Genomic DNA, 25,745 nt, shown 5'->3' with positions numbered 1-25,745 from the left:
CAACAATGGCTAGTATTCTATGCACATAGTGAAGGTTTTTGTTGGGATGTGGGAGCCATTAGCCTTTGTTTCCCAACCTCTGACGATGCATGTAAATACGTCTTTGAAGGAACAATCCACTTTTTAACGTAAACCATCCTCAGAAGCAAAACAAAACAGTGCACAAAAATCTTTACAAACGTTATCTTCCTATCTCTTATGCAACCCGTATGTAATCTTTGTTTCTAATATATAAAAATGCTCTCTAGGTTACATTTTCCAGGGAAATATTTCTAAATACAACGTGAACATCACTTTTGTCTTGAACTGCACTGAACTTGCATTATTCAGTCATCTACCATTATTTATGTTAAGTGATTCATGATTCTAACTCCAAATAATTTACACATGAATCATTTCATGGCGGTGTTCCACGGTTTTGTACGTGAGAGTAAATGACAAAGAAAACTGCTCACTTGGCAAAGGATACCGCCCTATCCTTGGCCAGGGTGGTTTTTAACTGACAAAAGAGAGAGAGAGAGACAGCCAGGGAGAAACAGATTCGCGGAATAAACAGCTCTCTCAAACCAAACGAATCATCTTGTCTCCGATCCTTCCCTCCTGTGTCCTTTGTCTCACTGAATGAACCTGGCTGCCCAGAGCAGACAGGAATTCCACCAGGACCCTCCTTCCTGCATCCTCCTGCACAGCTAATCAATCACCGATCCCTGCCAGGTCTGCCTTCTCAATAGCCTCGGGATACATCCATTCCCATTTTATCCCTTTTGCCAATCTCTTATCTAGACCTCCAGGCACTTGCACAGGCGGTTTTGTCTGGAGCTCTCTTTCCCCACTTCTTGGTGAACTCCTATTTACCCCTCAGCACCACATGAGACCTCACCTCCTCCAGGTGGCCTCCCCTGCTCAACTGTGACTGGGTTAGGAGCCCCTCGAATTTGTTCTCAGTGCCCCTGTGCTCTGCTCCAACCACAGCCCTCACCCTGCTGTCCCAGAGCTTTCTGTTTACCTCGGCCTCCAGCAACTAGCACAGTTCATTCTGAAGTGCTCAAGAAAGCGGAAGACATAAACACATCATGCGCTGCTCTCGGTCAACAGTGGCTTTACAGCTGGTATCTATATCGTGGGGTGAGTACTGCTGAGGATCATGCAGTGAGAGAGACGAGATGCTCAGATCGCTACATGTAATTTCTGCAGTAGATGAGTGTGGTTGGTTGAATAACGGCCACACAAAGTTACCAAGTCTTAATGCCTGGAACTTGTTAATATTACTGTATTTGAAAAAATGTCTTTGGAGATGTGATTAAAGATACTGCAACGAAGAGATAACAGTGGATTATCTGGGTGCCATCACAAGTGTCTTTATGAGACAGAGGCAGAGGGAGACTTCACAGACAAAAGAGGAAAAACAGACACACAGAAGAGAGGGAGGTGAAGACGGAGGCAGGGTTTGGAGTGATGTGGCCACAAGCCAAGGAATACTGTCAGCCACCAGAAGCTACTTAGAATCAAGGTACAGATTCTCCCCTAAAGCTTCCAGAGGGAGTGTGCATTTCAGACTTTTAGCTGCCAGAACTGTGAGAAAATAAATTTCCGTTGTAAGCCACTAAGTTTGTGGTAATTTATTCCAACAGCCTCAGGAAACTAATACAATATACATTTGGATTTATGTCCTGCCTGGACCCATAGCATGTAGATAATGAATGCAGAACTCTGGGAAGAGAAGGAAGGACCACTTCTAAGCACCACAACAGAAAGCTCAGGGCTTCATACACTATGGGAATTCAATAAATATTTAGAATGAATATTATTTAGAATATCAAACTTGGAAGAATTCTTAAATTTACAAACACCATAGCCTTCTCAAAAGCCTCCTTAAATTTGGCCCCAAGGTAGATCTTGCAAAAATCTCCTACGTGGCATGTAAATCAATAAAGTTACAACACTCCTTCACACCATACACAAAAATAAACTCAAAATGGCTTAAAGACTTAAATATAAGACAGGACACCATAAAACTCCCAGAAGAGAACACAGGCAAAACATTCTCTGACATTAATAATAGCAATGTTTTCTTAGGTCAGTCTCCCAAGGCAATAAAATAAAAGCAAAAATATACAAATGGGACCTGATTAAACTTATAAGCTTTTGCACAGCAAAGGAAACCATAAACTAAACAAAAAGACAACCTACGGACTGGGAGAAAATATCTGCAAAAACGATGCAACCAATGAGGGTTTAATTTCCAAAATATATAAACAGCTCATACAACTCAATAACAAAATAACAAACAACCCAATCAAAACATGGGCAGAAGACCTAAACAGACATTTCTCCAAAGAAGACACACAGATGGCCAATAGGTACATGAGGAGATGCTCAACATCACTAATTATCAGAGAAATGCAAATCAAAACTACATTCAGGTATCACTTCACACCAGTCAGAATGGCCATCATTAAAAAGTCTACAAATAATAAATGCTGGAGAGAGTGTCAAGAAAAGGGAACCCTCATACACTGTTGGTGGGAATTTAAATTGGTGCAGCTACTACGGAGAACAGTATGGAGGTTCCTTAAAAAACTAAAAATAGAGTTACCGTATGATCCAGCAATCCTACTCCTGGGCATATATCCAGAGAAAACTCTAATTTGAAAAGATAATGCAGCCCAGTGTTCATAGCAGCACTATATACAATAGCCAAGACATGGAAGCAACCTAAACGTCCATCAAAAAATGAATGGATAAAGAAAATGTGGTACATATATACAATGGAATATTACTCAGCCATAAAAAGAATGAAATAATGCCATTTGCAGCAACGTGGATGGACCTAGAGATTATCATACTAAGTGAAGTAAGTCAGACAGAAAAAGACAAATATCATATGATATCACTTATATGTGGAATCTAAAATATGACACAAATAAACTTATCTACAAAACAGAAACAGACTCGCAGATATAGAAAACAAACTTATGGTTACCAAACGGGAAAGGGGGTGGCGGAGGGATAAATTAGGAGTTTGGGATTAACAGATACAAGCTACTACATATAAAATACTGGGTTGGCCAGAAAGTTTGCTTGGTTTAAAGTAAAAATAAAAGACACATTTTTCATTTTCACGAAGAACTTTATTGAACAACATATTCAGTAACTGAATGAACTTTTTGGCCAACCCAGTAGATAAACAACCAGGTCCTACTATATAGCACAGGGAACTACTATATATTCAATATCTTGTAATAACCTATAATGAAAAAGAATACGAAAAAAAATACATATGTATAACTGAATCTCTTTGCTGTAAACCAGGAACTAACACAACATTATAAATCAATTTAAGAAAGTCTCCTATTGAGGGACTTTCCTGGTGGTCCAGTGGCCCGCACTCCCAGTGCAGGGGGCCCGGGTTCGATCCCTGGTCAGGGAACTAGATCCTGCATGCATGCCGCAACTAAGAGTTTGTATGCTGCAACTAAGAGTCCGCATGCTGCAATGAAGATCCCGCGTGCCGCAACGAAGACCCAGCACAGCCAAAATAAATAAACAATAAATAAATAAATATTTTTTAAAAAGAAAAAGAAAACCTCCTACTTGGAAGAACCCAACATGCTTTCCATCTTCTGGGCCTCTACTCAGGCTGCGCTGGCCGCCTCAAAAGCTCTTCTGTCATTACTGCCTACTCAAGCCGTACCTACTGCTCAAATCCAGCTCGAATGCTTCTTGCTCTAAGGCATCTCCACTGAGCACCTACTTCTCTCTCATGTGCTACCCTGAACTCCCATAACACTTTTACGGAACTGGTATTAATGTTAAATGACCTTATTCCTAGCACAGTATCTTGCACAAACATCAAATGTTAGGTAAACAAGTGAATCAATCTTGTACATTACAGAAAAGCAAACAGAAAACCAGAGGTTAAGAATTTTTCCCAGGTTCTTATTATAGGAACAAATGCATAAATTGAACTTGGATAGGGATCATGGTAGATTGGCCAGTGTAGACTGTCTGTGCAACCAACTAGCCCAAAGGTCCAATCACTGCTCTGATCCTGTGTGACTTTTGGGAAGCTATTTAATTTGAATTTCTATTTCTTTATCTCTAAAACCAGTACATCTGTTTTGCAAGTCATTAAAGATAATGTGCAAAATTCCTATATGTCCAAGCCTGGATAGATAATACATTTTGATAAATGGATAGATAATACATTTTGGATAGATAATACATTTTGATAAATGGCAGATATTATTTTCAGCATTATTACTTTTCTGTATACAACCCACAAGGCAGAGGTACCGAACGATGCCCCTGAAGAGTGGCTGAATACCTCCCCTTAGATTTTGTTTTAAAAAAGCAAATTCTCTATACCCATTTTTTTCCTAAATATAAAATTTAGTGGAAAAATCTACCTATTTAGAACAAAACAAGTATGGGATTAACAAACTACTTTACATAAAATAGATGAGTAACAAGGACTTACTGTATAGCACAGGGAATTATATTCAATATCCTATAATAACCTATAATGAAATATAATCTGAAAAAATTACTGAACCACTTTGCTGTACACCTGAAACTAACACAATATTGTAAGTCAACTATCCTTCAATTTTTTTTTTAAAGTTTTAACCTTATAATTTTATATAGTCAATGTGGAAATAATTGTTCAAATAAGCAAAATATAAGGATGGAAATAAGTATATGATCATGAATTATAAAAATAAAATGACATTCAATAACAAGGAAAAATAAGATCCAAATGTTTGAAGTGACCTCTTCATTTGCCTCAACACTTAGTGTACCAGACTGAATTTTTTTGCATAAAGATTTTTTTTCAACTACTGAGACAGCTGCTTAAATTTTAATCATGTAAACAATATCCTTACCAGAGCAGTTATTTTTAAACTTTTTTGAAAACATACTTTAATACAGTTGTTTAGAACTTGGCTCCCAAAATTATGACACATTCTGCTTAAGTCACACAATATCAGATACAAAGAGCAACACCTACTTACATATGGAGACAGGCTTTGCAGCTGAAAATGTAATAAAATTGTTAGCACAATAACTGAAAACACAGAATTATTTAAAGAAAATTACATTTAGAAAAACCTTATTCAAAGAAAAGGGGGGCATTTTGCACAGACTCTGCTTCATTGGCTGTCACAATGTAGTGTTTAAAAAAAAAAAAGTGTATGACAAATTTGTCTATTGGATTTTCCACTCTGGGTCTCTGAGAAGACTCTTCTAACACTGTATCATAATATATATGTATTTTTTAAATTAATTAATTAATTTATTTATTTATTTTTGGCTGTGTTGGGTCTTCGTTTCTGTGCGAGGGCTTTCTCTAGTTGCGGCGAGTGGGGGCCACTCTTCATTGCGGTGCGCGGGCCTCTCACTGTCGCGGCCTCTCTTATTGCGGAGCACAGGCTCCAGACGCGCAGGCTCAGTAGTTGTGGCTCACGGGCCTAGTTGCTCCGTGGCATGTGCGATCTTCCCAGACCAGGGCTCGAACCCGTGTCCCCTGCATTGGCAGGCAGATTCTCAACCACTGCGCCACCAGGGAAGCCCTGTATTATAATATTTTAAGTTTCCTGTTAAAAATACACAATTTTGTAAATGTCTGATGAAGAATAGTTTTAGGAGTTCCATAAATATAAAACCACTACTATCACATCAAATCCGCCTAGCTATAGCTTCTGAATTCCTCTGGCATATTAATAATATTAACAGTTAACGTGTCAAATTCTTGTTATATACTGATACTTTTCTACGTGTTTTCTATGCCTTAATTCAATTAATTCACAATAACCTATGCCTTCGATATTATTAACCACTGCATTTTATAGGAAGAAACAGAGGCACAGAGGGGTTGACTAATTTCTCCAAGGTCATACAGCAAAAAGAGGCAGAGCCAGGATTAAACTTTATACAATCTGGCTCTAGAGTAGTACTGTTCAATAGAAATGTGATCCACATATGTAAATTTAAGTTTTCTAGTAGCCATGTTAAAAAATATAAAAAGCAGGTAAAATGTATAACTTATTTAACCCAATATATCCAAGATATTATCATTTCAACATGTAATCAAATACAAAAGATATTAATGAAGTATCTTACATTCTTCTTTTAGCATTAAGTCTTCAAAATCTGTTGTGTTTTACACTGAGAGTACATTTCAGTTCAGACTGGCCATACTTCAGCTGCTCAGCACCACAAGCGTGAGGGGCTCAGAGTTGGACCATGAGTTCTAGAGCCTTCTCTCTCTTTTTTTCAATGTATTTATTTATTTATTTATTTTTGGCTGTGTTGGGTCTTCGTTGCTGTGCATGGGCTTTCTTTAGTTGCGGCGAGCGGGGGCTACCCTTCCTTGCGGTGCGCGGGCTTCTCATTGCAGTGGCTTCTCTTGTTGCGGAGCATGGGATCTAGGCACGTAGGCTTCAGTAGTTGTGGCTTGCGGGCTCTAGAGTGCCGGCTCAGTAGTTGTGGCGCACGGGCTTAGCTGCTCCACGGCATGTGGGATTTTCCCAGACCAGGGTTCGAACCCGTGTCCCCTGCATTGGCAGGTGGACTCTTAACCACTGCGCCACCTTCTAGGGAAGGCCCTAGAGCCTGCTCTCTTAACTGCTATGCTACTTACCAGAAAGGAATCTAGAAAGGTCTTTGTCATCACTATTGTAGAATATTTATCCTTTCAAACATAGTTGAAATGGCAGTAATCTAGCAACAGTCCATCATTTGATTTTTTTCCCAGTCCCATCTTCAGAGTAGGACAGAGAAAACAGTTCATCCATTTGGGGAGACAATCCATGGTGTTTCTGCACATCCCACATCAGCTTTAGTTACAAACTATCTTTCCAAGTATGTCTGTATAGCAAACACCCTTGGAACACAGAGACAGGGTCTCCCCCAGGGGTGGAGGGCCAATTTGTTTCCTGACCATGATAATAAAAATAATGCTCTCCACTGGGGCAGAGGCTGAGTAGGATGCTAGTGGCCCCCTCATAAGGTTGGGGGGTTCCTAAGCTTGGGGGTCCTCCACTGTGACACAAACCCACTGTGTGGACAGCATCCAGCTGGGCCCCTCTGCATCACTTCTGTGGGCTTTGGGAGTTAAGGGGAACCAGTGCAAGCATGGAGCTCCTGCTTTCTGCTATGGCACCAGTAATAGTTTTTGTCTCTGACCTAGGAATCTTGTGTCTTCTGCCACATCTACAAAGCTGGAAGGCTAATTTCTTAGTTTGAAAAGTCTCAGAACCCTCACAGTTCTTGAGGCACCTTTTGTGTGTTGCTGGGTTTTGATACAGACATCTCCGAGAGAGGAGAACTTGTATTTTTCAATGGTTAGGACAAAGATCAAATCAATTTACTGTTTTAGGATTAAGGTTTCTGAAAAATGGCAGGGGAAAAAAAAAAGCTTGACAAGGTTTCCCCTGCTACTATCAGCAGACTATTCCTATTATGATCTTGTCAAATCACCACTTAAATTCCTTCACCGCAGAAGACATCTCTAAGTTTTTTCAGTTTCTTTTACAAAACAGTTATGTATACTGTACCTTTCCACAACATTTGGCTTTGTCTATAATCTTTAGGGCAAACTCCTTTCCTGTGGACCTATGGAATAATCAGAGGAAGGACATTTAAAGACATAAATCAAAGACACCATCCATCCTGATTTCCTCTACAGCACAGACCCAGGGAAAAAAGAGTGGCTTCCTTCCCTATACACCAGAGAGGATGCTGAGTGGGGTCAGGGAGAAAAATACCCACAAAAGATTTTTTTAAAACCCACAAAGCCACACTGTCAATCTCCTTTTATAACTATTAATCATTACAATATTAAGTAACTCACATATTTAAAGTATTTAAATTCTGTTGTATCAGACTTGGATAAGAAGCTGTTCTTCCATACTTAAATCTCAAAAATAGTTCTCTTAGGAGACAGAATAAAATTAAGAAAAATGAATCAAAGTAACAGAAAATTTTCTTTTATCAATGTATTTACATGAGTCCATTAGTCACTAATTAGCCCATAATTCAAAACTGAAAAGTCCCTAGACTTTCAGTCTCTATTTCTCAGCCAAAACTCCACTTGGGATCTGGTGCCACCTTATCCACACCTTTAAACGTCCATATCTGGTACTAGAGACATCATTCATTTGACACAAGAATCCTGATGTTGTTATTTAACTTTTAATCACCTTTAGTATAATTTAATCTGAACATGTAAAAAATACATCTTTTAGAATAGGAAAGCAGTTCAAGAAAGAACACTGTGGTATTCTTGGAATAGGTTAGTTCTCTCAAGCACAAGCTGCTTTTGCCAGGTGGTCACAGTACACACTGATGAGACCTACCTTGGAAGAATAACTTTTATTTAAATTGCTTCTCCATAATAGAAACCAAACACTGCCTCAGATTTCTAATGAGTCTTTAGAAGTCATATTTTAGATGCTTGTTGCTTGAGCAGCAATCTGTGTACCAGAGCTAAGCAGAGGGGCTTAGAAGACAGGGAGCTACTTTGTGTACCATATAAGGAGCAGTAAAGCTTCACTGGAGATGTAGCAGAACAGGAAAACTGTAGTCACCAGAACTTTCTGGAAAACTCCCCCTCACCCATCTCCCACCACCACAACAAAAATTACCACTTAGAACAGCTAGAATAACACGCTATAAACACAAACACTCTAATCTGAGTCTTTTCCAGTTTTAATATTGTTTACAAAAGGCCTGGAATGTAAAAGAATGGATTTGTTACCATCTGAGAAATTAGGACCTTAAACAAAATAAGGCTGGACAAGCAAAAATATAATTTTAATATGGGCAAAAGTTGGCTGATTCTGATATTGAATAAAGTCAGAGCTCATGTATCCTGAACTACTGATAATATGCAATTAATTATTAGCTGAGAGGGTTAATGACAATATAAGTACAGCACTGAGAATAGAGCCTGACACAGATAAGTGCTATAGATTTTTTTTTTTTAATGAATCGTACTCTTTCCTATTTTTCTCTGTCTCATGGATGAGAACTGATATATCTCCCAAAGTAAAAAGCAGGTTTATATTCTACATGTATACGTATATTTTCCCCTGTCAAGTTGCCTGTGGGCATGCAAAACACTAGTCCTAAGAGTAGACTCTTTAAGAAGGCCTTTCGTTCATTCAGATAAGAATAAACTCCAAAGGAAAATGTATGTGTCAGTGAACAAACGATTATTCTCACTATCCACTCACCTGTCCATGCACTCTTTGACTACTGCAAAATTGCCATCACCAATAACCTTCCCAATTTTGTACTTCTCAAGAAGAGTTGATGATTCAGAGCACCTGTTTCCATTCACACCTGCAAAAAAGGATAAACACAAAGTCTAATGAACACATCACATTTCACCTTGATTCCTACAGATTGGTAAAATAATAAATCACAATGGAGTTATTTCTAAATCTGTGGTAAAACTAAAGAAAATCCTCTGAGCATATTCTCTGAATAGAACACCTGAATCACCAATTTCCTTTGGCCTTGTTGGTTGGAGTCAGAAACCAACAAAATCAATAAACCTAACAAATCCCTGAAATATCAGCTGAAAATAAGTGATTAGCTTTGGGTAAAAGGGAAGTCTAACCAAAACTTTGTAAACTTTTTGTCAACTCTGGAGAAAGGGGGAGGGGATTGATGATGGGGACTTAATCTTAGAAATTTTCTCTTCAAGATTTTCTGGTAAAGAAAATACTGGCCACTTCGGATACCTTGTTAAGGCTAATATCTGGCTCAAAGTGTCCTCAAAAAGGAGAGGGGGGAGGGGCAGGAGAAGGAAGTGGTTAAGATCGACCACTTTTCACAATGTATCCTCAGTGCCCTGTACATAGCTGACATCAAACAAAGAAGCCCACTTAATGTTATCTAAGAAAAAGGAAAGCCTACATTTAGGAATTATGAGCAGATTGCCACTAAGGAAAAATAAAGGAAACCCAAGACTAAAATTTGAAATTGGGTAGCTTAATTAACAACGAGATTCTATACATATTGACGTGACCCCTGCTGTTTAGGGAGATAATTTAGCCCAAGTGGGTTTGGGGGGCAACCGAGTTCACATGGATGGCTTCCCTTATAAAAGTAAACATAGGGGCTTCCCTGGTGGCGCAGTGGTTGAGAATCTGCCTGCCGATGCAGGGGACACGGGTTTGAGCCCTGGTCTGGGAAGATCCCACATGCCACGGAGCAACTAGGCCCGTGAGCCACAACTACTGAGTCTGCGCGTCTGGAGCCTGTGCTCCGTAACAAGAGAGGCCACGATAGTGAGAGGCCCACGCACCGCGATGAAGAGTGGCCCCCGCTTGCCACAACTAGAGAAAGCCCTCGCACAGAAACGAAGACCCAACACAGCCCAAAATAAATAAATAAATAATTTTTTAAAAAAAAGTAATCATAGACTGAGAACTACCTTCAGGACTCATGCAACGATCAAGTTCAGGCCCGCCATTTACATTGGAAGAAGATCGGCCATGTGCAGAATTCTGCTGAAAGAGGAGAGTGCCCATTATTTATCAGGATAAGTTTCCGAATCTTTAGCTAGCTCATCCTTAAGAGAAGAGAAAATGCTTATATAATAGAATGCAAAAAAAATAAAATAAAATGGTACAGAAACAGAAGAAGCATCCCCTTGCTTCTCATCTCACCTTTCTCCCTATATACAATCCCATTAATACAGTTCTTCCTTAGATACAGTATTTTCAATTCATATTAGTATCAGGAAAATTGACGTATGTTACTCTTCTTTGATACTGTGTTACTTTTGATCTCAACGAAGTAAAGTAAGGAGACTTTCACGGCCTCACCCATGAACAAGGTAGTTACTAGCAGCACAAGAAGGCTTAGAACTACAGATAATTACAAGAACGCCAGCACAGAGTCCCCAGATCCCACATTCCCCACCCTTCCCCACACCCTGGCTGACCACCAGAGTCCCTGCTAGGGTAGAGCTCTTCTCAGAAGTCCAGCCCCATGTCTGGGACTGCATCACCTTCTGCACCCTCCTGTAGCTTCAGGACCCAGAGAACAGCCCTGGCCCAATCAACTCCTTTGCCACCCTAAGACAGCAGGAATTCCTCTGAAGCATCATAAGGAGCTTTTTTTTACTAGGAACCAGAGGGGAATAAAAGATAAAGCTTTTAGGTAGGTTCCAACTTCACAAAAAGCTGAAGTTCCCAGTCTAACACAGAAATATCTCTAGTTCCTAGGTAAACTGAAAAACTCATATTATGACTATTATTCATATATTTATTTATTACTATTTTGTTTTATTATTTATTTTCTTTATTATTCTGTAGGCTTGTGGAATTTTTTCTTAATTTCCAAGGGCTATTACACTTTCAAACTCAATCTTTTCTCTTTCATCTTTAATTTTCTTTCTTCTCTTTCAAAAAAAAAAAAAAAGTATTCCTTTCAGGAGTTTAAACATCAAAGGACTTACCAAATACCGAGAAGCATCTTTGGCATTTTTTGTGCTGGTGTGTTTACATGCTTGCCTCTACGCCCAAACTATCCTGGCAGCTTCTGCCCCATAGCAGCTGTGCCTTCTCCATCCCTGCGTCCTCCATGTGCAGCACAGGGCCTGGTGCACACACTACTTAATTCACACTTGCTAAATGAAAGCACAGATAGCACAGGTCTAGAGCAGGGACCTACCCTTCCCACAGTGCCCACAAGCTACAGACACTGAGTCCACTCTCTTCCTCTGGGTGAAGTGGAAAACCTCACAGATGCCGAGTTTGGTTCAATCCAGGAAAACCCAATACTTACAACATTCCTTCAAACAGGATCATCCAGAAGTTCTTTGGGGATAAAATATGAGCCTCAAGGATGAGAGGCACGTAAAAATTAGGCTGTTTTCTCAGGTCCCACGTAACCACACCTGTGTGGACAGTAAAACCAGGAGCAGCGTGTCCTGCTAGGAAACCCAGGGCCACGGAAAAGCAGTGGTGACAGCCACCAAATGAGCCCCCTCCTGAGGGACAAACACACCTCTCGTAAGTGTCTGTGTCCTACACTCTGACAGGGAAGTAGTCATGCAGGAATGTGGGTGTGCGTGTGGGTCGCTTTCTGGCCACCCTTAACCTGATGAAAACGCTGCAGCCGGATGAACACCTGGCTCCTCAAGAGTTCAATCACTGTTTCCTCACAATACAGGTAATTCGGTGGACAAAGTTTTTCAAAATTGAGCTTTTTCGTTTGTTCTATTCTTTTTTTTTTTTTTCTGCTGAAATTGAAGGCAACTCCAAATTCAGCAGGAGTCTATGCTAGAATGTTTAAAAGCTAGACTTTTAAAATCAAGCCCCAGAGAGGGAACATAAAAGGAAGCTGAAAAGAAAACCACAGCATTCTCTGCTCCATTCATGGCCACAGCAACTACCCCAGTCCTGGTCGTGCTCAGCTTCTCTCGGCACCTCTACCAGAGGACTCCTCAGTTACCATCAGTCTCTCCCACTCCACGATTATAGCCAGAGAAGCTTTTCCGAAGGATAGTTCTGACATCGCCCCTAGGATCCCAGAAACTCATTGGGTCTTCGTTACCAACAGACTAACCCACACGTCTTCAGCATGGCGTTCAGGCCATGATTTATCCCCTTACCTGTCCAACTTGTTTCCCATCACTTTTTTTCATGTATTTCATACTTACATTAACTCCAATAATCTTTTTTATTTTTTAATTTTTTTGAGTAGCTTTATTTATTTATTTTTGGCTGTGTTGGGTCTTCATTGCTGCACGCGGACTTTCTCTAGTTGCGGTGAGCAGGGGCTACTCTTCGTTGTGGTGCGCAGGCTTCTCACTGCGGTGGCTTCTCTTGTTGTGGAGCACAGGCTCTAGGCATGTGGGCTTCAGTAGTTGTGACACGCGGGCTCAGCAGCTGTGGCATGTGGGCTCTAGAGCACGGGCTAGTAGTTGTTGTGGCGCACACGCTCAGTAGTTGTGGCACACGGGCTTAGTTGCTCTGCAACATGTGAGAACTCTCCGGACCAGGGCTTGAACCCGTGTCCCCTGCATTGGCAAGTGGATTCTTAACCACTGCGCCACCAGGGAAGTCTCCAATTATCTTTTTTTTGAAACGTTGCTAAAACTTTCTAAGTCTTAATTTCCTGCTCTGAATATAGGGATAGTAGCAGCAGCTAGTGCAAAGATGTGTTAAAGAATTAAAATTAGCTCATGCATGTAAACTCATTTTAGCACAGTCACTGACATGTAACAATAACTCAATATTAGTTATTAGTATTTTTCCTCAAAACATCCAGCATAGGGCCTTGAACTGAGTGTCTGAGAAATGCTTTTGAATTATTGAATGTACAATGGCTATAAGAGATCTTTTGCTAAATAATTCATTCGAAGTCTGTTCCACTTCTAATCCAACCCTTACTAGATTGAAAACTGTCAGTCATGGGAATAAGAGATCCAAATTAAACTCATACCAGCCACATTCTCAATGGAATAAAGATAAGAACAATGTCATTTTGGGGAAAGTTTTAGATCTCAAAAGATAAATGGAAAGATCCCCTTTGATCACGGGCTTGCCTTTAGGTTACAGGGATGGGGGAGGTGGACCGTCAATGTCCGGGAGCAGCAGTGGACAGTGGCCGGCTTACCTGAATGTCTATATCTCACAGCCCAGAACGGGGCAGCCTCACGCCCTCGGGACACAGCTGGCTGGGTCCAGCCTGGGCACTGAAGGAACCATCTCCCTTCCCAACACTCAGAGCCGGAGGGAGTGTGCAGCGTGCAGACCCCACGCCCACTGCAGAGGTCCGAAGACCTGCCTTCCCCCAGGCCTGCTTGCTCGGCTCTCCTGGAAGCAGGTAACGTTCTTCTCACAGGTCTCTTTCTTGAGCTAATTTGAGTAAGTTAGTTCATCGCAAGCTGATACGTTCTGACTCAAGGGCTAAGAAGGAAGTCTTGGAAGGGGCTAAAATGCAGGCATTTTTACCTCTTTGTACATTTTCACATGGATGTGTGACTCCCTGGAGTGTTTACTGAGCTCCTGTCAACCTCTGTAACTTTCTCAATGCTTCTTTTGATTAAACCCCCATTCCCACCTGTCCTGATTCCCTGTACAGTCCAGCAATTACAAACCTGGTTTGTGTTGGGATTCAGAGGTGGCAAGGAGCCAGAGCAGGTGGTGGAAGCTGGTCCTCCAGCAACTGGGCTGAAGCCCGGCCTCGGAGGTGGCCTCATGGGCAGAGTGAGGGCACAGGCCCACGTGAGAGGCTACTTTCATGTGTACCTGACAAAAGTTTCACTAAATCACCAGGAAATGCAGCTTTCTTAGTAAGGAATGATGGCAAGAAGATTATTTTTCAAAACTCTCAAACAGAATGATTTTTTTTCAAAGTGCTAAACCTCAAGCATTTAAAAACTAGAGAGTTAACAGAAGTGACATAACTGATTACCTGTCCCAATATGTTCCTTTACTTGAAAATAAAGCTTTCATGAAGAAAATGAAAACATAAAGAAATGTGGGAATCATCTTATAACACAGCTCAACAGACAGGACATGATTAGACCCACGGACAGTTTTCCTTTCCTCCCTCAGCTACAACCTGTGCTGGCTGCAAAGGATGCAAAGATGTAGGGCCAAGGTCATTACTGCCGGAAGCTTGCAGTCTCAGGAAGAGGCATGTGTGCACCCTTAAAACCCTTCCCAGAAACCTCACCTAACCATCTGAAGGTTCCTCCTGATGGTTTCAAACGCCCGTGAGGATCCGTGCGAGGGAAGCGCTTCGCTACAGCACGAATCTGCACTTGGCGTGCTGGAATCACAACTCTAGCAATTAAGCTCACGTGACCTCCTGGCAACAAAGCCTGGTGCTCTGAGAATCCAAGAAAAGCTGGGTATTCACCAAGATCTCTGGACAGATCCCTGGCAAACGTGAAGTATCTATTGTTACATATAAAGAAAAGCATTCCTGGTGCCCTGAGAGACATGCAGACAAAAGAGGAAGGAAAAGCGAAAGCTATGACTACAAAATTCCCACCATTTACCAGTCAGAATTTATGGATTTCCCTGTCCCTTGTAAGAGAACTATTCTCTTACTGAAGCAAGGAGAGACTAAAATATGGCATTCCTGATTAAACCGGTCCCATTTCTACTGTCCAACTACACATTTTTTTTTTTAATCTCTTAAAACGCTAATGAGCTTTCATGCTTCCATCAGCAACCAGGATGCTGAGACAGCACGAAGACTGTGCCTAGATGCTGCATTTGGGTGAGCTGTTCCTCCATAAAGCATAAACGGGTGGCAGCAACTGGGTTCTTTCAAGATATCTTCCATAATTACTAACTGATTCAAAAAGATGTCATGATGTTTAGGGGTGGGGAGCAGAGGGGACATATTTCCTGGTGAGTGAAGAAAGGAAAGTGATTGAAAAGACTGAAGACATTGCCGAGCACATTCTCTGGGACCTGCTCCACTGCGCCACCACCTACCTACTCTCTGGCAGCAGCAGCTCCATTTTTATGAGTATGCAAGGAAGGAAAATGCACAAGAATCCACTTCTGCTCAGAACTTTTTAAAAAAGACTTGAGAGCAAGCAGAAAAAGCTATACAGTATTCTCAACTAGCTTCATTTAAAAGGGCATTCAGGGCTGAGTAAGTACATTTGATAATCATTAACATGCCAGCTTTCCACATTTTTAGTAAGGAAGTTAAGTCAAAGTGTCCTACATTAAATTTCTTTGATAAGTGGATTATTACTATTTCTACAAAACTTAGAATTTAAAGAGAATGTTAAGTGCTATACTAAAATTGTGAAGTTTTGTTCAGAAATAGGCAATTCTCAAAAAAAAGTAGCAAAAATAGTTCTATTAATGCTACTTAATAGAACTACTTAATAGTCCCAACTTCATTTTGGTTTTTCATAAAAGGAAGCATTTGAACAGAATCTAGCAGATACACTTGTATAGTGAGTTGACTTTCTCGAATGCATCTTGGAAAACAGCACTACGATTCAATTTTTAAGTGGCCTACTGCAGGGGTCAGAAACATTTTCTGTAAAGGGCCAGAGAGTAATTTTAGCCTTTGTGGGTCATATGGTCTTTGTCACAACTACTCAACTCTGCTGGTGCAGCGTGAAAACAGCCATAGACCAAATGGAAACAAATGAGCATGGCTGTGTTCCAATAAAACTTTATTGAGAAAAAACAGGCGTTGGGCCAAATGTGGCCACAGGCAAATAAATCCCTGGTCTACAAGAACTTTCTTAGGAAAGCTTTTCCTCCAATATAATTCTTACACTTTTAAATGCTTAGAACAGAATAAACCCCAGGGTATGGTTGTTATAAAGCAGTGGTTCTCTGTCCTTGGCTGTACATTAGAATTACCAGGGAAGATCTGAAAAATTCTATTGCCAGGCTGCACCACAGATTAAAGAATTCTTGCATGTAGGGGCCAGGCATCAACATTTTTTTAAGCTCCACAGAAGGCCTAACGTGTAGCTAAGGTTGAGAACCTCTGTGGAGGAAGTTTCTGGCAGTAATCGTAATTAATTGTCCAGCTATCTTAATTTAAGTTCTCTCTGTCACTCATCCAGTAACCTAGCCATTGTGAGTCATCAATAGCCCAAGAACAATGTTCTCTTTGTAAGAAAAGGAGAGAAGCAACTCATTACAGTTTACTGAATGCCTACTTTGTGCCAAGTCCTAAAATGAGTACTTTTATATCTTATGAATTAGGTATTATCATCATCTCTATCGATCTGTGAAGAAACCAAAGCTCAGAGAGGTTATATAACTTGCCCAAATGCCACAGCAAATGTGGATTCAGAATTTAAACCCGGGTCTGACTGCAGAGCCCAGGCTATTTGGCTAGTCTCACACTATGACCTCCTCAAGAAGTCTTGTACCCTATAACAGACTCACTGATCAAAATATTCACTGGGGTATATTTAGAACATGCTTTCAGAGTACATAACTATAATCACATTCTTATAATTTAGTCAAATAATATACAAGTCAATAAATAAATACACAGCCTCTCCTCACATAAAGCAATCTTAAGAAAAATTTTTCTTTAAAAAGATGACCTCTGAAACGTATTGAAGATTTTTTTAAAAATCAGTATTCTAGATATTACTTGTAAATAGATTTGCCTCATGATCATTTTTGTGGTGTTTTTTAAAAAAATATCAGAAATATCAGTTCCATTAATTAGAAGGAAAACCAGTATAAATTAGGCATCCATTTAAAAACAGAAGCTTTAACGCTTTAATATTGGATTTGTGATAATTTGCTTTGAAATACTTCAGTATTAGTAATGAGACATGAGGACAATTAATCTGAATCAGCACCTAAGGGTTAGTAACATACAAAGTATTCTTATCTGTAGCCATACCTTACGCTTGGTTTCATTTGGTAAAATCAGTGGTGCTTGAGACTTGTGACTGGTTCATAGTGGTGAAGAGCAGTAAACAGAACCCACTGTCTGTGCATGTACATTGTTTGAGACAGTAGCCAGCTCAAGTCCATGAAAGTTTAATAGGGAAGAACAAACCTGACTCCATAATGGATGTTTCTTTTACTTTAACCTTTATATTCTATTGCTTTTGCTACAAGTTAATAACTAAAAGAATGTTGCTTATAGCCTGAAATATACAGGACAGCCCATTCTCAAGGCTCTGACCTTTAAAGATATAACATTTTCCCATTCATATAGAGATAAAAAGTTGCAGAACAGAGAATAACATTTGTCTTGTTGGAGGCTGAGAGGAACACTGTGACCTGAACCACACGGTCAGCTGCAAGAACAAAGGATTCTGGCACCAAGAAGTTTTTACCAACCAACCACAGCCCCTCCCCTAGTAGTATAAAAGAAGCCTGAATTCTAACTCAGGTAAGATGGTTCTTTGGGACACTAGTCCTCCATCTTCTCGGTCTGCTGGCTTTCCGAATAAAGTATCTATTCCTTGCCTCAACAACTCCTCTCTCAATTTATTAGCCTGTCATGTGGTGAGCAGTACGAGGTTGGACCCAGTAACAAAAGGAGCTGCATGGAACCTGCTGACTTTGGCTTTCTGTTCCTCTGAGTATCTCTGCTACCTCAGTTGACTACACGACCTGCCAAAACCAGCACAGAATCTCATCACATCCCTATGAGTGAGCCTTTCAAGCATTGGATTTTGCTTATTGGATTACTGGATTTTTCAGCAACAGGTGGTATGGCCACACCTACCTGCTAAACACGTCTACATGCTTTCAGTGTGAGGTACCACCAATTTCTAGGATGCCTGCATGGTGGGAGAGGTGCCTGTCTCTTCAGTGCCAACAATGGAGGCTATCACTGTCTGTCACTGGCACAGGCCAGCTCACTACCACAACCTCTAAGTATTATCGCCATCCAGTTTTCTAATGCGTGACCGAGAAGAAGGTCTAATTACCCACTTTCACGAATAAGGGGGCGTTTAAGCTAAACACATATGCTGCTTATATTCAAATAAAGTTTTTACAATTGATCCAATTTATACACTGATTTGCTTGGCAAACTCTCCCTCCATCCCCGTAAAAAAGGGCTTCCACCCAGGTGAGCCATTTACCCACCAAATGCTTTTTTTTTTTTTTACTTAACAACTACAATGTACAAATCACTGTCCTCAAACAGAATCTGAGAGTCATTGTGACGATTTATTTTGTTAGGGCACTGAAGTCTTCAAAACTGCTTAGTCCCTCTTTTGCTTTTGTTTCTGTCAACAAAATCAATTCTGTTCAGAGATGAAGTCACCACCCAACATTTCTGAGGTAATAAAGGAGGTATATAAGTCGTCAGTCTCTTCGTACTGAAGGCCATTAACTAGTTTTAAATACCAAAGAAAAGCCAAAGCTCCAGGGAAAAGCGAAAATGTTGAAGGTCAGAAGCTACTGTGGATTTACATTTCACAGCTTCGAAAAGAAGTTTTGAGTTCAGAAGGTCAAAGAGTTACATTTTAGCTCTGCCAATCAGTATGAGATACTACCAGCCCTTTCATCACACTTCACAAATCTGGAAAATCTTTCACCACAGCAGACCCAGGAGACATTCATCAGACAAAATATCAGCACATCAGACAGTTTATAATCTCAAGATGTTGGATAATGTTCCAAATGTACTTTTTTCTTTCTTCTTTCAACCAACAAGAATGCTCACAGTAGACAGCCCCTGGGCATACGCTTCAGCATCAAAACATGAGACATTTCATCCCCCAGTGTCCACAGATGTGCCCCTGACTCTGAAGGCTTGAGTTACTACAGCCTTGAAAGTCTTAAACTGGGACATGGATGATGAATTAAATTTCAGGGAAATGCTTTCTTCATCCATCTGGCAGCTGATGACACATTTAGTACTCTTTATTGCTTATCTGTCCCAAAGAAAATGCTGTGATTTACTCACAGTAAATATTCCTGAAGGGAAGGTTATCAGCTAGATCGAAGGGACTCAGAGGAGCTTGGGCAGAGGAAACAGGAGATCACGGGCTGAGGTCAAGGAGAAAATGGAGGATCAGGAAGATGGGGATTAAGAGAAGAAAACAACAGTGGTGGTAGGATTCTAGGGTTTGCAGAGGAGAGAAAAGGATGCACAGGGAGTGATCGGTCTGGAGAACAAAAGGACTGGAAGGAGAAAAAAGCAATGAAATTGATGGGGAGAGAGACTTTTGTGGTGCTCAGAAGGGAGAATGGACAGAAAGCTACTGAGGGAGCAGAGGCAGCCTGGGAAAGAAACTCTGGGTGAGATGAAAGCAGAGAGAAGGGGAGTGGGAGCCAGCCTCCAAGATGGTCCCCGTGAGCCTCGTCTCCTGATGTTCATGCCCTTGTGTAGTCTCTTCCCACGCTTAACTGGGCTGACATCTGTGACTACTGAGCTATGATGGAAATGATGGTGTCTGACCTGCGAGGCTAGGTCATAGAAAGGGGAACTTCTGCACAGCACTCTCTTTCAGACCACTCACTCTGGGGAAATGCAGTCGCCACATTCTGAGGATCCTGAAGCCAATTTATGGAGGGGTCCACACGGTGAGGAACTGAGGCCTCCTGCCAAGAGCCGGCACAACTTGCCACCAAGTGAGTGGGAGGGGATCGTCCGTTCCCAGTCAAGCTTCGGGCAACTGAAGCCCTGGTATACATATTGACTACGACCTCTTCAAAGATCTTAAGCTGCTCCTGAATTCCTGACCCACAAGAACTGTGGGAGAAAATAATTTTTTATTGTTGTTTTAAGATGCTAAATTTGGGGATAGCTTGTTACTAACAGAATTACCTATAGATTACTAATAGGGTTGGAACATGTAGAGAGGGCAGGAAAACAAAGACGAAGGGTAGAGCTGGGAGGGAAAGTCATAACAGAAAAGCAGAGAAGGTAATAATATCCGGAGTCTGACTTCTCTCACTTTCTCTTTCCTTCTCCTGCACTACTGCGTATCATTTTTTTTTTTTCTAAGTGAAACTTCCCTCATGTGAAAACTGCACCTGGAAACCCCAATGCTTACTGTAATACAAATATAAAAGAATAACAATAGAATAATAGAGTAACAAAGCTATTCTAAGTCCTTTCTTTATATTTAATCAGTTAATCTCAACCCTGTGCAGTAGGTCCTAGGAATCCCCTTTTTTTACAGATAAGGGTGATGTGAGTTGCCCAAGGCCACACAGCTAGTGAGTAGCCAAGCCAAGATGAAACCCAGACACTCCGGTTCCCGAGCTCACACCCTGAACCGGTGCACCATCTTGCGTCCATCTCAGAGCAGGGGCCTCTGGGCTGCTTCCTTCTCTGAGCCTCTCCTTCTATGTAACTGCACACTAGCGGGTGCCATCTCTGCTTTCGTCCTCTGGCCTAAATGGGTCCCTTATCTTAACTGGGACAGATTGGAACATTCACAGAAAATTTTAATAAGTAAGGAGAATAAAAGTTCTTCCTGACACAGGCTTAGTACAACCTGGCATGAACTGGCCTTACCTCACGGCCTTTGGCTCCCCGTCTGCCTGGCTTGGTGGGTGGCCTGGTGCCACAGTGGTGGAAACAGCTGCAAAGACACCCCCTCCCCACATGACTATCACCACGAGTGGTCCTGTCTTTTAGAAAAGCCGGATTCCCAAAACTTGTACAAAAGCAAAGCCAACTTCTCATACCTAGGCACTAGGTTCTCAGGAAGAAGCCCAGTGGGTAGCCCTAGCAACTCATTTTACTAATTTGTGGTCTGACTACGTAGTTCCAGTCAGCTGTATAACAGACTTGCCCTGCTTTCTCACTGTGTCTTTGGGGGCTAGTAGTGGTTATGAGCGTGCACTCTGCATGCAAATTCCCGTCATGCCAGTGTGCTCACGATGTGGCCTCCATCGCAGGCCCACTGTGGAGTGTTATCCCAGGTCGAGGTACCCATGCACCTGCTGGGGCAGGACTACACAGTGTGTTTCCAACCTGTGCCAGTCTTGACCACACTCAGCTCCATTGCTGGCTTCCAAAAAAACCCAAAGAAACAAACAAACAAAGAAACCCAATAACCCTAACCCACTGTGAACTTTGTCATTTTACTAAAGCGGACCCCCTAAAGTAAAACTGCTGGTCACACAGTGTAACCATTTCTCTTGAAAAGAATCCCCATTAGATACGATGAACAATCTCTTACACCAAGCCTCCCAGGAAGAGCTGTCAACAGGAGTTCTTCTCTGTCTTCCTCGCCCTCCCTCTGGCCTCTCCCCCCTCCCCCACCCCAGGATCACCTCCCCCTTTTCCCAACCCTCCCCTCTCCTTGTTCCTTTCCCCGTCTCACAACCTGTTTTTATTCAGAGCATTTGTGCATATCTAAACCCAGGCACTCACCCTCCTAAAAGACCTACACGGCACAGCTTTTCCAAGGGGTGCCTGTGTTGGGGTCACTGAAGCAGGCCCACCAGGGATGGGGGAAGGTCAAAAGTGAGAGACGGAGACTGTGAAAGGGTCAGAGATCCCAACTGGCCACTGGGACCTAGAGCAACTCACTTCACATCTCTGCACCTCAGAATCTTTTTTTCTTTTAGGTCAAGGTGAGTTTATCGTCCAAATAGCATAACGTAATTGCATCCAAAACCATTTCAAATTCATCTTTAAGCTAGTCAGAAAAACAGGTTATTATTTTTAAAAATCACTTAACACTGAACAGATAGGACCTCTTAAAAGGCAGCTGACTATACCATGTCACCGTCATGACCAGTACGATGTTTTTTTCATACTTCCTAAAAAGCTGCTGTGAATACTGATCATGCTACTTTATTTAGCACATACTCAAATGCTGGCCAAATAAACACCCACACCCACCTCTTACAGAGTACATGGTGAGAGAATAACATTGACTTGATATGGCATCACACTCGTTTTAAAGCAAAATAATAATAATAATAATAATAAAAGAAAGTCCAAGATGAGAAACTGTAACAGAGAGAGAGATTTGAGTGCACCTCAGATTCTCCATCTATACAATGAAGACAAACTAAAAGATCTGAGGCCACTTCCAGTTTCCACATTCTATGGTTTTAGGTAACTGTCTAGCAAAACCAAAGAGTTATAATTGAGGGACAACTAACTCTCAGTTGTCCTAACATCTTTTGGTTGTAGGTTTAAAGAACCTTAATTACTTGGTCGCCACACTATTTCTTTTTTTTTTTTTTTAATTTTCTTTTATTTATTTTTTTATACAGCAGGTTCTTATTAGTCATCCATTTTATACCCATCAGTGTATACATGTCAATCCCAATCTCCCAATTCATCACACCACCACCTCCACCCGCCTCTGCTTTCCCCCCTCGGTGTCCATACGTTTGTTCTCTACATCTGTGTCTCTATTTCTGCCCTGCCACGCTATTTCTTAACACCCCACCTTGCAAAAAAACATTCCCAATTTGAGGAAAACTTTGCTTCTTCTCCTGCCTTTGGTCCAGCCCCTTAGAGAGCTTGACCTTCTATGAACACGTATGAATGGGGCAGAGCTGTCTTCCTCACAAGAGCACTATCGAGAAAACAATGAGGGCTTTTTGTGGAGGAGGGGGAGCTGCTTCTGAACTCCCGTCTTCTTCAAGGACCAAACAGAAACGATGCTCTGGGTCAGAGATTAAACATCACAATGTCACTATTTCCATTTTCAGTTCTTTCAGTGTCTCCACCCAGACACAAAATGGTTCCCAGAAACTGGCACAAAGGGGGGAAAAACTGTGACAGGATATCAAATTCTGCTGACCTTTGACTTGATTTTGCTTAATTCCCTAGTAAGTAAAACCCAGATAGTAGAGAAAAAAAAAAAGCCATCTGCCAAAAACTGTGTCCTGGGATACAGAATGATGTGAGTGTCAACTCCTGCATACGCTGTCCTGGCTTGGTTTGCTTGCTTTTGTCAATTCCCTGATTCTCTGGAAAAAGACTATCCCCAAAGCCATGAAAGCATCTAAGTAGGATAAATAGTGGTAAAGAGTTCCTGCCCATGAAAAACAGCTCTCCATTGTCAGACATCTCCTCTTAATTGATCTTAATAAGCTATTTTAAATGAAGGGGAAAGAAAAAGCATAGCACTAACACATGGTAATTATCTGTAATTCTCCATTTGTAATGTCACTGAATAGAGAAAATAATGCAAACGTGGACAGATGCTGACTAGAGCTCTATAACGACATCGAAATTACGGTATTTTGTACAGTAAAGAGAACAACTAAGCTGCAGTATTTCAAAGGCAGGTTTCCATTCCAAGGACAATACACACCATGGACTGTGGGGAACTGTGATGAGATGAAATGTCCACAAAGTACGACCCCTGGGAACAGGCAGGGGTTAGAGGTGTTTAGCTTTGTGTCCAAACAGCTGATGGGTGTGGCAGAGACTTGTTTAGCTGCGAATATTTAATGTCAGATTCAGTGATTCTGCATCAGCTTTAAAGTGAGAGGAAGAGCAATAGACTCCCCAGCTTCCTAGACAGATTTTTGGGCAACTTAAAAGAACTCTAATCTTAGCACTCTAGAAGTTATCAAAGGTCAAACATCCTTATTTTACAGATGATCAAAAGAAAACTCAAGAGGAGGTCTCACAGCTGTTAGCCAAGCCCCAGGTATGGTAGAGGAGAAAGGAAGGGGTGGGAGGTCACGGAAGAACCACTACTCTTTATCTAACTGGTAATCTCATCTTCACTCTTGACCAGGAATCAGCATCTCCCTAACCTTCTTCATTTATTTCTGCATCAATAAGTGATCCTTGAGCACTTACCATGTGCCATGGAACTGTGTGTGCTAAATGCTGGGGTTACTCTAATAATTAAGATACACCTAGTGTAGTGAGAACAATTTTATCTAATGTCTCTGCAATAATACAACTTATTAGCATGTTTTAAAAATCCCATGCCTCTTCACTCCAGACTTCCGCATCTGTGAGCGATCGCCTGCAAGTCTGTGCGCATACGTGAAGGAATGGGTCCGTACTCAGAGCATTTAAGCAGCACCAATTGACCCAGTGGCAACAACAAAAAAAGACAATCTTGGGCTGAGAGCTGAAGATGGACTGGGAAGAAAGATGGGAGACCAGGTTACCAATGGATAACAAAAAAAAGGGGAAATGACTAAGACCCTGGGTAAGGTACCTTCTGGGATGGCCACACGCAGTCCTAGGTCAAGGATCAGAGCAGCCCTGCCTACAGCAACAGCCTGAGGGAGAAATACAAATGACCTTTTGCAGGTGGATCACTGCAAAGCTTAGGTTAGGTTTGCCCTAGGTTGACAATTACCAGCACTAGGAACAACTTGCTTTAGTTTTAACAAAGGATGAAACAACTGAAACTGGAAAAGAGGTGAATCAACTTGATCTTTACTCTAGTTCTCTTGAAAGTTACCCGGATTAAAAAGAGAGCATCTCCAATCTATTCTGGGGAAAATAAGTTGGGAAAGAAAAGCTGAAAATAATTACATGAGTGATTTTTAATGGATATAACTTTTCTTTTGGGATTGACATTTAAGAATTCCATTGAGGGACTTCCCTGGTGGTCCAGCGGTAAAGAATCCGCCTTACAATGCAGGGGACGTGGGTTCGATCCCTGGTCAGGGAACTAAGATCCCACATGCCACGGAGCAACTAAGCCCACATGTCACAACTACACAGCCCATGTGCCCTGGAGCCTGTGCGCCGCAACTAGAAAAGAGAAGCCCGTGCACCCCGCGTGCCACAACTAAGACCCAACTCAGCCAAAAATAAATAAAAATAAGTAAATAATAAATAAATCTTAAAAAAAAAATTCCACTGAAATCATATTATACACTGACCTAAGCCAATTTAGCACTTCAGAAAATGGCCGGTTCTTTTGATAAATATAAGGAACTTCCAGTACGTAGAGGTTACTGAGAGCTATGTGCTCCCAATCCCAAACTGACTATTGGTCTCAGTCCAAATTCTGCCAACATACATAAGCAAGCAGGCACAAAAACAGACAATCTGATCTGTTCTTTTCCAGAAGAAACTCTCTTTTTGAAGTCAGGCACTCAGACAAGGACCACGCAGTTCACTCTGAGGTAGATACAACATTCTCAGGACAGGACAAGCACACCTGAGTGTCAGGTGGAGAACAGAGCCCTGCAGGCAGTGAGGACCCGCAGGCCCACCGCCCTGCCAGTCCAGCAGGTTCCCACCCCACGTTCACCAGGCGTGCTTTTACCTTTCACTTTATCAGTGAAAAATGTTTTTCAGCATCCTTAAAGTAAAGAAAACCACTCGGACAATATCTGAAG

The 25,745-nt window shown here is 41.4% G+C and overlaps 1 protein-coding gene across 12 annotated transcripts in view; it reads right to left on the bottom strand.

Annotated features, from left to right (window-relative positions):
- DCLK2 (doublecortin like kinase 2) overlaps nt 1-25,745 on the bottom strand; it is a 151,333-nt gene that overhangs the window by 25,756 nt on the left and 99,832 nt on the right. For 9 of the 12 annotated variants that reach the window (XR_011073899.1, XR_011073897.1, XR_011073898.1 and 6 more), the window contains 3 exons: nt 10,448-10,523; nt 9,240-9,348; nt 7,560-7,617 (listed from right to left, as the gene is read on the bottom strand). Coding sequence is in view for 7 of the 12 variants with exons in the window: in XM_068542598.1 (XP_068398699.1) it covers nt 7,560-7,617; nt 9,240-9,348; nt 10,448-10,523 (243 nt within the window). In the remaining 5 variants the exon portion in view is untranslated. The remainder of the gene's footprint in view (nt 1-7,559; nt 7,618-9,239; nt 9,349-10,447; nt 10,524-25,745) is intronic. The other 3 variants (XR_011073901.1, XM_068542599.1, XM_068542603.1) reach the window with 1 other exon arrangement.

The sequence above is a fragment of the Eschrichtius robustus genome, chromosome 4 (assembly GCF_028021215.1).
Source record: "Eschrichtius robustus isolate mEscRob2 chromosome 4, mEscRob2.pri, whole genome shotgun sequence".
Taxonomy (NCBI): Eukaryota; Metazoa; Chordata; class Mammalia; order Artiodactyla; family Eschrichtiidae; genus Eschrichtius; species Eschrichtius robustus.
The sequence above is the reverse complement of the archived record's forward strand: the minus strand, read 5'-3'. Positions and strand labels throughout refer to the sequence as shown.